The sequence below is a fragment of the Gekko japonicus genome, unplaced genomic scaffold, assembly GCF_001447785.1.
Source record: "Gekko japonicus isolate JY-2015 unplaced genomic scaffold, Gekko_japonicus_V1.1 scaffold3969, whole genome shotgun sequence".
Classification (NCBI taxonomy): domain Eukaryota; kingdom Metazoa; phylum Chordata; class Lepidosauria; order Squamata; family Gekkonidae; genus Gekko; species Gekko japonicus.
In genome coordinates this window covers 32,115-45,695 of record NW_015171622.1, presented here as the reverse complement: position 1 = coordinate 45,695, position 13,581 = coordinate 32,115, and the positions used below count along the sequence as shown (strand labels likewise).

General features: G+C 42.9%; 1 protein-coding gene across 1 annotated transcript in view; it reads right to left on the bottom strand.

Moving 5' to 3' along the window:
* Positions 1 to 13,581, bottom strand: part of TAF2 (TATA-box binding protein associated factor 2) — a gene marked incomplete at its 5' end in the record, with an annotated part of 78,964 nt that overhangs the window by 33,812 nt on the left and 31,571 nt on the right. The window contains 6 exons of the mRNA XM_015419949.1: positions 2,642 to 2,751; positions 4,791 to 4,860; positions 8,901 to 9,040; positions 9,725 to 9,918; positions 11,674 to 11,784; positions 13,196 to 13,336. Of these exons, the coding sequence (XP_015275435.1) occupies positions 2,642 to 2,751; positions 4,791 to 4,860; positions 8,901 to 9,040; positions 9,725 to 9,918; positions 11,674 to 11,784; positions 13,196 to 13,336 (766 nt within the window). The remainder of the gene's footprint in view (positions 1 to 2,641; positions 2,752 to 4,790; positions 4,861 to 8,900; positions 9,041 to 9,724; positions 9,919 to 11,673; positions 11,785 to 13,195; positions 13,337 to 13,581) is intronic.

Sequence of the window (13,581 nt, the reverse complement as noted above, 5' to 3'; positions counted from 1 at the left end):
GCTATAGTGTTAGCCCTCTAACAACAGACTGGTGAACATTTTCACTGTTGCTTACGTAACCTCTGCTTAAACATTTTTAAATTAATTGTAAAAACCTAAGTTTTAATGAATGTTCATGCCAAAGCATTTTGAATTCACTGGCTTTACCATCCTAGATACTAGCACCAGACGTTTCCTGGAGGTCGCAACGACCACCATAAAAACATCTCCCCTCCGTATGGGTATTAATAAGTTATAAGGCATTAAACTTAGAGGGGCGAGGGTGGTTTCCAGGCACTCTGGGACTCTGCTGTTACTCCTTATATAAAGTAGAATTTGGGCAAGAGGTCCACATGATTCAGAGACATTTATACGGTTAACACACCAGATATCAAGAACAGAACGTATCTTTTTACTATCGCTCCTTTTGTTGCAACAAAGTCCCTGAGTTAAAGGCTAACTCTCCATGCTCAGATTGCTCGGGGAAAAAAGGAGAGAGAGAGAATGGACCCACCACAAATTCTCTGGTGGCAAGATCCAAACTGTTTACTTCCTGAGCTTGACATCTGGTAAACCTTTCCAAAAAATTAAGTGAAGCAGGTCCCCCACTGTTGAACTGCAGCTGTGAACTGCCAAACTCTAAAAATAATGATGTACAAAGAGCACACAGCCTTCAACACCCCTAGAAGAACACGCACAAATGATCGTATCTGAGTACTACAAGCAACGTGCCAAATGTGGAAGGCCATTTTTAAACACCCCCACGGCTTGTTCAGGCGGGGGGGGGGGGGAGTAGTAATTGCAGGCTGATTCTGGCACAAGGTTTTCCCTCCGTGGAGGGGGGACCCCCTGTGGAAAAATTCATCTGGATGTTTCCGGGAACAGACCAACAAGTATCCCGCTCGAAGATCTTTGTTCAGAAATCGAGTACTTTTTAAGAGAGTGTAGGAAAAAATGTTACATTCAAAATAGTTCAGCTATAGTTTGTCTTTCTTTACAAACAATGCTAGCTCATTTTTTTTTAACTTTTATTTTGACCCAAATCTTCTGAAACTAGCATGACTCTTGGTTTTCAATGGCTCTAGTTTGAGTTCTGTAACCCTGAGAGACACCTAATACATTTTTGGGCATAAGCGCATACTGCCCTGGGCTTTATACTCCAAGCCTGTCATAACAATAAGCAGCTAGTTCACAAAACTGTAATAATATGTTATCTGCAACTATTATATTTGTAGGGTGTGATGCACCCATCCTTTTACCTCTTAGAGGTTTGCAACTTACAAAAAGCCCACCAAAAAAACAGCATAGTAGGTGGGGCATGAGCTTTCGTAGGCGAGAGCTGAAAGGGTATGGAAAGGTAGGCACACGGGAAGATGAAATTAGCAAAGCAAGATAGGTACGACATGCAAGTGCTATAAATAAGCAGCCATCTTCTCCCTTCTTCCTGAAATGGCTTCAGAAGGTGAAATTTTCATTACCATTATACTCTAAGTAGATGAACAGCAGCATTTTGGGGAAGCCGCTTCCCCTGTATTCTATTAACTGCAGTGGTACAGTCATGCAAGAAGACTATACCAATTCTGTGACTGAGGTTCAGATCAGCTCTGAGTGTCCTGCTTCCAAGGCTGATAGGGGCATTTAAAATTTCCTTGCCACTGGAGACTCAACTCCTTCTCTGGTGCACCACAACGAAGTCATTTCCAAATTGAACAAAATACCAAAGCGGCCCACGACAGGGATCAGAAGCACACTCTACACACAGGCAAACTCACAAAGCATATAGTGCAATGGGTAATCCCACCCTCACCAAATGACAAACCTTATATGTTAGGTTAATTTTACTAGGAATGAATGTGACATTCAAAGTTATTTCCTAATGGAGTCTTTAGAAAGCAAGGTTGCAATGGTATAAAAATAATTAAAACATCTATAACCTGTTTCTTCACCAAATCTGAAGCAGCTGATAACAAAATTAGAAAGCAGATCAATGCAGAGCTTCCCATCACAAGAAGCAAGTATCAAATAGTTAATTGATCAGAACTGCCAATTACATAGCCCAGGGCCATCAGATCCCCTGTTCTCCCAAAAAACAAAAATCCACCCAAAAGAGAACCCTCATTAAGCTTGATCTAAAAAATTTTTCTTTGCACGATCAGAAGACACACATGATGCAGCAACCGGATTCAAGCTATTCAAGTCTTGGTTTATTCAGTGCCTGGATAAGAGATACCCTGATAGTGCATATGCTGCCCTAGAGTTCATGATAGGAAAAAAAGAAGAGATTGGATTTATACCCTGCCCTTCACTCGGAGCCTCAGAGCAGTTTACAATCTCCTTCCCTTCCTCTCCCTGCAACAGACACCCTGTGAGGCAGGTGGGGCTGAGAGAGCTCTCCCGAAAACTGCTCTTTCAAGAACACCTCTGACAGAACTGTGACTGACCCAAGGTCACCCAGCTGGGCGCGTGTGGAGGGGTGGGGAATCAAACCCAGTTCTCCCAGATTACAGTCCGCCACTCTTAACCACTACACCAAAAGCAGATTGATACTGTAATAAAATACAATTAAATTAATGAGCCCTGTTTTACTCGGTGGAATTCAGTCACAAGTAAGCATGCAGAAGATCTGTTCCTTAAAAATAAGGGGGGGGGGGGGGAGTTTAACCTGAATTCATAAGTTTCCAGAGTTGATCCACTAGCGCTTCATTGCACAAAGGAGATTCCATGTTCTTGGTAAACGGCGGATTCTTGGTCAACATGTTCAAGATCTTGTGTCTAAAAGACAATAAGAATTGACTTTTTAATTTATACAAACACAAGTTTTCTGTTCCTAAGTTTCTGCCTTTCTCCTGCTTCATATACAAAAAGCCAAATTTGTCCCTCAGTGATCACAACATTTTAGGAAATCAAGCTCAGTGTACTTGTACAGGATTTTAAAAATATGTCAAGCAACTATTTCAAAGAAGAGTCCTGGGGCAGTAGAGATCAGTGGAAACAAGAAAAAAAAACCTGAAAGGGGGGGGGAATCTGAAAAGAGACTGCAGTGTTCAAAGGCCACTATTATCTGAGTCAGTAGGGGTACCTACCAACTCACGCTGGCAGATTTTAAACCAACAGGGCACAATGTTCTTCTACAAATATGTCATTTATAATCTTTGTCCTCCAGCTACAGACTAGAAACCAGTTTATACTTCCCTTGGTTTCCAAACATAACGAGGCCCGCTCTCCTCTGATACACTGGGACTACTGTGGATTCCTTCGAAAGGAAAGACGTTTTCAAGAAATCCCCCCCTTCTATAGCCAAAATGCTTAGAGTGGGATGAAGGCCTCCGTATGGAGGTGTGGGACGGCTGTTGGGAAAAGTACCAGAAGAACACGTGTAAACTTTCTTTTGCCACGAGGAGCTCTTTTCCCTTAGGGAAGTAGAAGAGTGCTGCCCTTTTGCTTAATAATGACAAATGACCTACAGTTCTAGACATGAACCATTCAGTTGACTCAGATGGCTAACAAAATTCTTTTTTTTTTAAAGTACCCATAGGTACACTTTTATTATTTTTCATATTATACACATACATCAGGGGTCATTTCCTGCAGGTGCACACAGGAGCGGAGCTCCGGCAGTAAAGAGCCCAGGGGGCAGGGACATGCAACAAGCCCCGCCCCCTGCTCCCAACAGCCCTCAGTCACAGCAAGAAGCAGTCAGGTAAGTTGCAGAGCGCCCCCCCGGCCCCCCAGTCCAAAACAGTCCAGTGGCACCTTTAAGACCAAGTTTTATTCAGATACAAGCTCTCCCTCCTCCGCGAGGACAGATCTGCATATGCAAATAAGTTATGCTAATGAGTTCCTGCACCTCTTTTTCTACAAAATGACCCGACATACATACAACATATAAACAAACAACCACTTACATACATAAGACATACAAAGAGATCAGTATATTTTCTTATTTATTACCATATTTTAAAATTTTCTTAAATCACTTTCTATAGGTTTGCTTAAGTTTCTGTATACTCTTATCTTTTTACCATAGTTTCTATTAAACTAAAAGAGATTAATAATACCAAAAATTTCATTACTTTAAACTATGCATTTATGTTATACCAGTCATACAGTTTTTTCCACGTCTTTTGAAATGCTGGGCCTGTTGTCCCTCTCATCAACAATGGCTAACAAAATTCTGACAGTAGTGGAAGGTGGGAGAGTTTTCTTCTTGACTCTGGAACAATTGTCATGCTCTGTGTTAGGAAAGTGCCCGTCAGCACCATTCCTGGCGCCCACCAAGTGTTTTCAGAAAGTGGGTGGGGTCAGGCAGGGCTCCTACGCAACAGGACTTCTGATGGGCCACTGGAGATCTGATTGGCTGGGAAGATTAAAACAGCCGCCGCCGCCACTACGGTGCTGGTTTTATTCTCACGCCTATTTCCCAGCGTATTTTTAGAAACGACTCTTCTTTGCCCTTTGCCCTCGGGCTTCCTCTGTGTGTGTGTGGCTGGCTCCACCTCCCACGGTGGCCTCTTTGCAGTGGCGCCCATCATCCTAAGAATTCCACAGATGCCCAAAGGCTCAAAAAGGTTGGGGACTCCTGCTCTACATTAAGAACAAGACACGTCATGGGATTTCCATCTTCTGAAACCGAGAAGGTTCGGGCCCATTTAGTACCTGAGAACCCTATGCAATGCCAGCGATTTTTTTAAAGCAGAGGGCTTTTAAACGGGTTATTCAAAATGGATTACTGCAAATCAAAAGTACTGTTAAAAATAAACAGAAGGGAAAAGAAAAATGCAGGACTCTGCCTGCCTGTTTGGAAGACTAACCTTACGTAGGGCACAGGATCATTCTGAACCATATTCAGCAGCCACTGTAATTCCTCATAGCTTCTGTCAACTATAAAGACAAAAACATAGGACATGCTCAACCAGATGGCGGTCTCAAGAAGCCAGAAGTTCTTAGAAACTTGGGGTAGATACGAAGCACTTTCCCTCTCAGTCTCATCGGATTTCCCCACTAGCTCACACTGACTCAGTTTAGAGGGAACACTGCTCGTTACACTTCCTGTCCTACGCTGCTTTTGTCAGCTTGGGTCCTGCGACCCCAGGCATAACCTGCATCATTTTCAAAAGGGGCCAGAAATGTTGGTGGGATCTCACCCCTCCACCTTGCAACGCCCAGCCATATGGGAGTGGGTACAGGTTTAGGCCACACTCACAGGTCATGCCCAAAAGCAGTAAGGCGCAGGAGACCCCGCAGGAACCATCCCTTGTGTTGTACGCACATTTTATGAGCCACTTTGTACTCTGCTACTGCCTAACAGGTTTAACTTAGTAGGTATACTTAGCGCTTCCATAATACATATGATTCTAACATCATGAATGTATTCAGGTATTAACTTTGGTTCATTTGTGACTGTTATTTGAATGCATGCTGGGAAGAAGGCTGAAATGCTGATACACAGTTATGCTACCCATGACCTTGCTTGTTCTGGCCAGCTACAACTGCACATGTTTCTGATGTCAGTTCGCCTAGCTAGAATGAAGAACAGTAAGCACTCTGTAACCATATCAGTTGTATAGATACAACATGCAACTTCATAGCTTCCAAAAGAAAAGTATATTGTTCTGCTAGGAAAAAAAGAACTCTGCCTGGGAACCACCCCCCCCCCCAAATGGGAAATAGGTGATGAAATTTGACAATGCTTGATGGAACCAATAATTCTGTTTTATTTCTCTGATGTAATGTGAAGTATAAAACCCTATGTCTCCCATTGTAACCTTAGGGAGAGCTGTGGGGTCCAAAATCTTATTGGATCTGCACCTCCCTCCTTTGTTGATCAATAAAGTACAAGGTCTGATTCTCCTCTACAAGACTGCTGTGTGCTTTCTCAAATTGGGCTGGGGGAGCACAACCTTTGACGGAGTTTCTGTCTTACACGCGTGAAGAATTGCCAAAGGTGGAAGGTTTACAGGGCTCTGTCACAGGCAAGTCAACCAATGCAGAACGCAATCCCTGAAGCTAGAAAGTGGGACTCTCCCTTCTGATGGCAAAGACGGTGCCTGTACGTCTGAGCAGAGCCTTCTCCGCTGTGTCCTCTCCCAGGGAACAGCCTTCCTGAGGCCAGAAAGCCTCCCACTCTCCTGGCTTTCTGCAGGATATGCAAAAGTGAATGATTCAAGAGGGCTTTTCTATGCAGGTAACAGGGCTGCACTGTCCAAAATCGTTCACAAAGTTACCTGGATAAAGGATTTAGGGAATGTGGCCTATACTACTACTGTGTACACCTTGCCATTAAAAGTAGGGACCTGCTGTGTGATTTTGCATCATTTAATGGGTCCTGTTAATACTTTTTTTTTTTTGCTCCAGCTCTGTTTTTAGACTTCTGGTTGTCCCAGAGTTCTACGATCCTAATCCTAGTGCATCGCCTATTGAATGCCCCATTCTGTTGATTGTCCTGACTTACTCCACCTTGAGTCCCAATGAGAAAGGGAGACCATAAATAATGTAAGTAAGTAAATAAATAAATAAATAAATAAATAGCATGTCCTGGTCTCACACAGCACAATGCAGGGGAAAAGCTCCCAAGCTCTCCCCTCACACAGAGATCTTAAGCAAAACCCTTTCCATGTGCGGACCCACCCATATGCCCTGAAAGCAAGGGAACACTCTGTGCTTTTCAGTACCACATGAATGACTCATGGACAGAGAGTAAAAAAAAGCCAAGCTGCACCTTTAAGACTAACAAACTGTAACTGTAGCATAAGCTTTCGAGAAACACAGCTCTCTTAGTCAGATGCTAACTTTTCTTGATCTATGATCATGGACAGATAAGATACATTCCTGGCTGCCACTGGAAACTCAACAACTGTCCCAGTTTCTTGTCTCTGTAAGGTAAAGGGTGTCATCGAGTTGCAACGGACTCATGGAGACCCCATGAAGTTCCACCTCATGGTTTTCAAGGTGAGAGATGAGTACAGATGGCTTGCCATTGCCTTCCTCTGCTTAGCCGCCCTAGTCTTCCGGGGGTGTGTGTCTCCCATCCAAGTTCTAACCACGGCTGACCCTGCTTAGCTTCTGAGCTCTGACAAGATCGGGCTAGCCTGGGCTAATTAGGGCTGCTTCTTGCCTCTGCATGGGCCAGACACTGGGTGGCCTAAATGGCTCCAAACTTATACAAATGCAAAATAAAGCACAGAAGCTGCTTTATAGGGATGCAGATATTCAGATCAGGAGGTGTTTGCGATTTCATATAGTGGTTTCGTTCTACCTTCCAGCTACTGTGTTTGCGTAACATTTTTTTAAAAAGCATTCTACAGTGACCTTCCATTTAAACTGTGACTTTTAAACACGTTCCATTTAAACACGTGATCTCACTACTGGATTGTTTGAAGTGCTTTGCTTAAACAGAGAAGGGTATATTTATTTATTTATTTTTGAGATTGTTATTCCGCCCTCCCCAAAGTGAGCTCAGGGGGATCACAAGAAATCATGTTAAAAGGGTTAAAAACCATGCAACACTACAAAAGAGAGAGCGGCTTTTAAAGTGCTGCACCAGTGGCACTTAACCAGTGGCACCTAGATTATCTAAATTTCCTCTCTCAGCAGTGTGCTAGTTTGGTACCTCCCCTAAAGCAGAGTACATTCATTTATGGTTGTCCAAAGAATATAAGAGAAGCCAATATTGGGTCAGGCCAATGGCCCACACAGTCCCACACTCTGTGTCACACAGTGGCCAAAAGCCAGGTGCTAGCAGGGCCAGAACTCCAGAAGCCCACCCACTGTGCCCCCCCAAGCACCAAGAATACAGAGCATCATTGTCCCAGAGGTCAAGTTCATTGGAAAACAGCACAACAGGCAGTTTTGAAATACAGAGACTGGTCCTCAATTTGAAACTTGAAATTTATCTGTTAAGTTGGTCTCACAGAGGTACTGCTATATACTCTGACTTCTGCAAGGATGGAATTTGCACACTACTGGAAACAACCAACACTGCCTGGCAAATTAGAATGGTTCCTAAAAGATATGGGACTTGTCTGTTCATTTCTAACAGCAATTCAAAATTCTAAGACTATTTTAGATGACAAAAATTGGCAACAATTAGCTGCATGAAAAAACAAGAATCCTTAAGCTCTTAGAAATGAATGGATGAGAAAGGAATAACTAGAACTGTGTCCATTCTCTTCCTCCATTTGTTTTTAATTTGCGGGCTGGATGTATCATTTGCTCTGCATACTGGTTCTAATTGTGTATTGTCGCATTTAAATTAAAAATATTTTTTTAAAGTGTGCGAAATTTGAGATATACCGCTATGATTACCTAGTACTAATAACAGAGCCATGAATGAGGGCCTTGTCCTACAATAGCCACTCACTCAGAGCCAAACTGCACATTACAATGCATGTGAGTCCACCTCAGGGACTGACAGCCATATCACAGCGGTGAGTTCCTGGTGGGCTCTATTAAAAGTGCCGTGGGGACCTGACTCAGCACTGCAAAATTGGCATGGGGGAACAGGAGCCCCTCCTACAACCATGCTGTGTTCCCAATCTGAATCTGGCCTCTAAGCACTTTGAAATGGAAATCCCACCAGAAAATGGAGTTCCTCCTAGGAAGCTGCAACTGCAATATGGCTGCCAGTCCTTGTGGCAAAGTCCTGTAATGTTAATTTTGCACTTACAAAACCCGGATAGAAAGGATGTTCTCAGGAATGCAATTATGGAGAAGACTGAAATTCTGTTCCCTGCTGATCCCCAGCCATTAAGAACCAAGTCCACTCCCATCCTGGGTTCTGTTCTGCTCTGTGTTCACTCTAAAATGTGATCGAATGTCCAAAGAATGGGCCAGAAGCCAGAAATCAACAATTATACACATGTTACAGGGAAATATAAGGTAATGGGTACCATGATAAACTGAATGGTTAAAAAATAAATCACCTTTTGTATAGTCGACAACTGCCTCCAAGGCTGCTATTCGGATATCCACAAAGTGCCCGTATTCTGCATATGACTTAAAGACAGCAGGATCGCTTGGGACGTGCCCGTTCTTCTGCAGTATGCGAATGGCATTCAGGCAGCTAGTATGCACGGGAGGGGAGAAAGGGGAGGGGGGGGGGGAAAGGTTCTGCTTGAGAATTCTGAATGTTCCGTCCGAGGAAAGAAATTCAGCTTAGCACTGTGCAGGAATTTACACTGCCATTTGCTAAGTAATACCTAACGTGTATGATAATTCTCAGAAGCTTGCAAAAATGACTTTTCAATTTAAAAGAAAGACATTGTTCAGTATTTCCTCAAGTGTTTGTCCAGTTTACACAGAGCAAAATGTGGTATTCTGTTGCCCTCATTCCCCATGGCCAGGTGCAAATATCTGATGCACAATGCGCACTTAATTCTTAATGCCACGCTACTGTTAACTGTAGATTTCCCCCCATTCTTTAGTTGTGCAAGACCAGAAGAAAACAAACTTGCAGTTTCAATTCCACCAAATGCTCTGATTTTAGAAGTGATGATGATGCATGTGTGTGTGTATGTATGTTTTCCTCATACTCTTTGTAGTATTTTTAACAGGACTGCATTGGTGCATAATCACTCTCCCATTTATCTTCTGGCTTTTGTGCGTTTATTAATAATACTGAGAAGGCAATTGAAAGCGACAGGTCTGCAAGATCAGAATGAACCACTGTGGCTCAGCAAGATAGAAGTGCCGAAGATAAAGTTTACAGACTGATGTTGCGGCAGTACATGAAGTTACGGAATCATACCTGACTGTAATGGCGTGCCTGTAACTGGGGAGTAGCTTCTCCATGTTTAAGAACCGAGTAATTTCTTCAAGAATGAGGCGAACATCAGGGTTTAAATTATCCAGTGTCCGGGCTTCGTTGTTCACACTGACAGCGGGGGTCACAGAGTTTGCCAGCGCATCTATCAGTTCCGCTCGGTAATAGTTGTCTGAAAACTAAAGCCACAGACCAAAACGTAAACCGACAAGCCGTGCAGAATGGGCCACTATAAACAAGAGGGACCTACCTGAAGGCAGGTTCCACTGAGTTTGTTTCCATACAAAAATCTGACCTTGCCACCAGATTTGTTGTTGCTGTTGCTGTCGAGTCACAGCTGACTTACAGCGACCCCGTAGGGTTTTCAGGGCAAGAGATGTTCAGAGGTGGTTTGCCACTGCTTGCCTCTGCATCACGACCCTGGTATTTCCTGGTGGTCTCCCATCCAACTACTAACCAGGGCCGACCCTGCTTAGCTTTGGAGATCTGATGAGGTCAGGCTAGCCCGGGCTACCCAGGTCAGAGCTGCCACCAGATAGGTAAAGGTAAAGGTTCCCTTGCTCGAAAGCCAGTCGAGTCCGACTCTAGGGTTGCGGTGCTCATCTCCGTTTCAAAGCCGAAGAGCCAGCGCTGTCCGAAGACGTTTCCGTGGTCATGTGGCCGGCATGACTCAACACCAAGGTGCACGGAACGCTGTTACCTTCCCACCGAAGTGGTACCTATTTATCTACTTGCAATTTCTTGCTTTCGAACTGCTAGGTTGACAGGAGCTGGAACTAGAGACGGGAGCTCACTCCGCCAGATAGGCATCAGTAAAATCCCCGTCTTCAAAGGGACTTACAGCCGTGTGAATGAGTTACAGACACAGATGTAAACCAGGGGTCCCCAGTGTAGTGCCTGTGGGTTTTATGATATCCACCGACACCTTTCCTGGAACCCACCCCCTGTTTTTAGAAGTGGCAGGGTCACATGGTGCTCCTGTCCACCAGAGCTTCTGATGGGCTGTGCAAAGTAAAATGATATTTTCTTTCACCGCAGAATTGATTTTTTCTCTCTCTCTTAGTCCACTCCCCGGTGTATTTTAAAAAAATTACTCCTCTTGACTTGGGCGTTTTTTCTGTCATTGGCTCTGCACCCCACGGTGGACATTTTGTGGCTGGCTCCGCCTCCCGTGGTGGCTATTTTGCAGTTGCACCCACCGCCCTGTGTCAGAATTCCCAAGGTGCTCACTGGCTGAAAAAGACTCAGTACCCTGATGTAAACAGTCTACTTAAAACCAAATCTTTTGCTACAGGATCAATGCCATTGCTGGTCCATCTCAAACTGCTCCATAATGCAAGAATGTAGGGATCATGTGAGCAGAGTGAAATTATACAGGGGAAAATCCACTCAAACCAAATGTCGGACGAACACACAGAACATATGCACTAGGAAGTGCTTTCAGATGTCTAAAAAGTGTTGTGATCAATTCCTGGTTAAGTGTGTTGTCTGAATGCATACAGTCCAGCAAACTTGGGTTTGTTGGCTAGCACTAAACCAGGATTATAAAACAAAATTTGTATTGACTATGTTTTTTTCTGAAGTCTGACTTTACAGACCAATTTGATGAGCAGCACTTCCCCTCCAGCTACCTGCAGCTGAGAGCAGGGCTTGGAAAGAGAGCTTAACCAGCAGGCTAGAATGTCAAGTGTGCTGCTCATGTGGTGTATGAATTAGGTTACACTTCTGGGAAGTGAAGAACACGGAAAAGCCAAACCCTACATGATTCTATAGCGTTTAAAAATTGGTAAAAAACCCCACGTGCACTGCTGCATTTAGGGTAAGGCATACAAACACATGTCATATGATTACATAAACACAGGCTGATCTGCCAGACAGTTTGTCCTCTGCACACCAAACAGTGAGATCATGAATGTTTAAAAACAGCTTTTTACCTTGTTTTTTCTATTGTCGTTGTACTTGATTAGGTCTAAAATGAACGTTAAAACCTCTTTGGGACACAGATTATGAACATCTCTCAGCAAGGCCATTGCAACGGGCATTGTCTGTGAGAAAAATTAACACATTAATGAGGAATTGATTTGATTTAAATATTTAACCACAAACTAGCTCGTGGAAAATTACTTCTGCCTTGAAAAGCGACAGTGTGAAGTTCTAACTTTCAATTCTACTTGAGTAGCCTCTCTAACAACAGGGCCAGTTTCATATCAGGCAACAGCCAAGTGGAAGGTTTCCTGAGATTCAGGTTCGTAACTCTGGGGAGGCCTTGGCTTAAGGCAAAAACTGCCATAGTAGATCATATTAACTAGACCAGCAGGTCTCCAACTAATGTACCCCAGCAGCTCATAGACAGTCACAGAGAACCAGCCTTTGTGATTTTCTCTCCAAGACATGTTAATTAAAACTTTGGGGGGGGGGGTTTAACCTTTCTGAGATGGAGGTACAGAACTATAGAAATGAAGGCCTAGGGAGAAAAGGTGCCCCCCCATTTTTGAGGACCTTTTAAAAATTTTACAACTGGAAAATTTGGGGGTGCACTAAAACATTCCTGTGAAATATTTTCTTTTTTAGAGTGAGTAAAACACTTCTTAAGGCAGTATTTTTCATACTCACGACATATAGCATTGAAAAAGGCTTAGGACTTTGCAATTTGTCAAATAGGAGAACTAGGAAATTTTGGGGTACACTGAAAAAACTCTGTAGACATATACAACATATTCGAGACTTCTTTGTTTAAATGTAAATAATTTTGGCAACGTTAATATTATATAATGTATTTAACGACAATACATTATTAAAGAGTTCAGTGTTTTCAACATTATAAAGTTTAGCTTAATATCCAAACATGCTGGTAGTTTTGCCCACACTGACTATGATGGCGTTTCTGTCCAAATAATACACTGATTTGTTTACTACTGAGTTGGTTTTCTACCTTTAACTTTCATTGTTTCCTGTCTCTCAGATGGCAAACATTAAACATATATTTGCTATGGTACCACAGGGTGCAACAATTTGCATATCTTTGTCAAATACTGGGAATACTTCCAATTTTTCTTATACAAAAATTGAGATATTGATAATTCTAAATTCCATTCATATGTCAAAAAGTACAAGTTTATATAGTAAGTTATGAACAACATGTCTTAGGTTATTAAATCAGTAAAATAAATGAAGGTTTGATAGGAATGTAAGTATTGCATGTATTTCAAAACCCCCAAATTTCCATTTTTGTCAGAAAAAGCCCTCCCCCCCCAAGGGTTCAGAGTTCCTGGGAATTTTATATCTCTATCTAGAACTGTGCACAGTACTCCCAGTGTGGTCAAATCACAAATTTAGCCATTTCCAAAAGAGTGTTGATATTATCACAATAAATACAGCCGATCACTTGCCATTCCTATCTTTAGCAATCCAGGGCTGCTAATGGAAGTTAACAAGAGATGACGAATACATCTTTACCTTTTGCAGAAAGTAACTCTGAAAGTTCATGAAGTTGTTGGTTTTCACAATGTTGGGACAACTTTTACAGCAGAACATGCGGGTGAAGAGAGACTTCATGGCTGGCGGTCCTGTCCATGTGCTCACCATAAAATTTGCAATCTGGATGATCAGGGCGAAAAAAGGAGGCCATACTAACATTGACTGAGTACTCATCACACAGTTCTCAGCCCCCTCTTAATCACATCTATTCATCAAAGGGGCTTGTGGAAAACTGCAGCAAGTAAACAAAATGTTCAACTACCGAACAGGTAAAAGTTTTACATCAGTGGTTTGCAAAGCTTTCTACCCTGCAGTTGTCTGCTGGAGAGCTCCTGGACATTTGCTATGGTACTGCAAAGAATTCC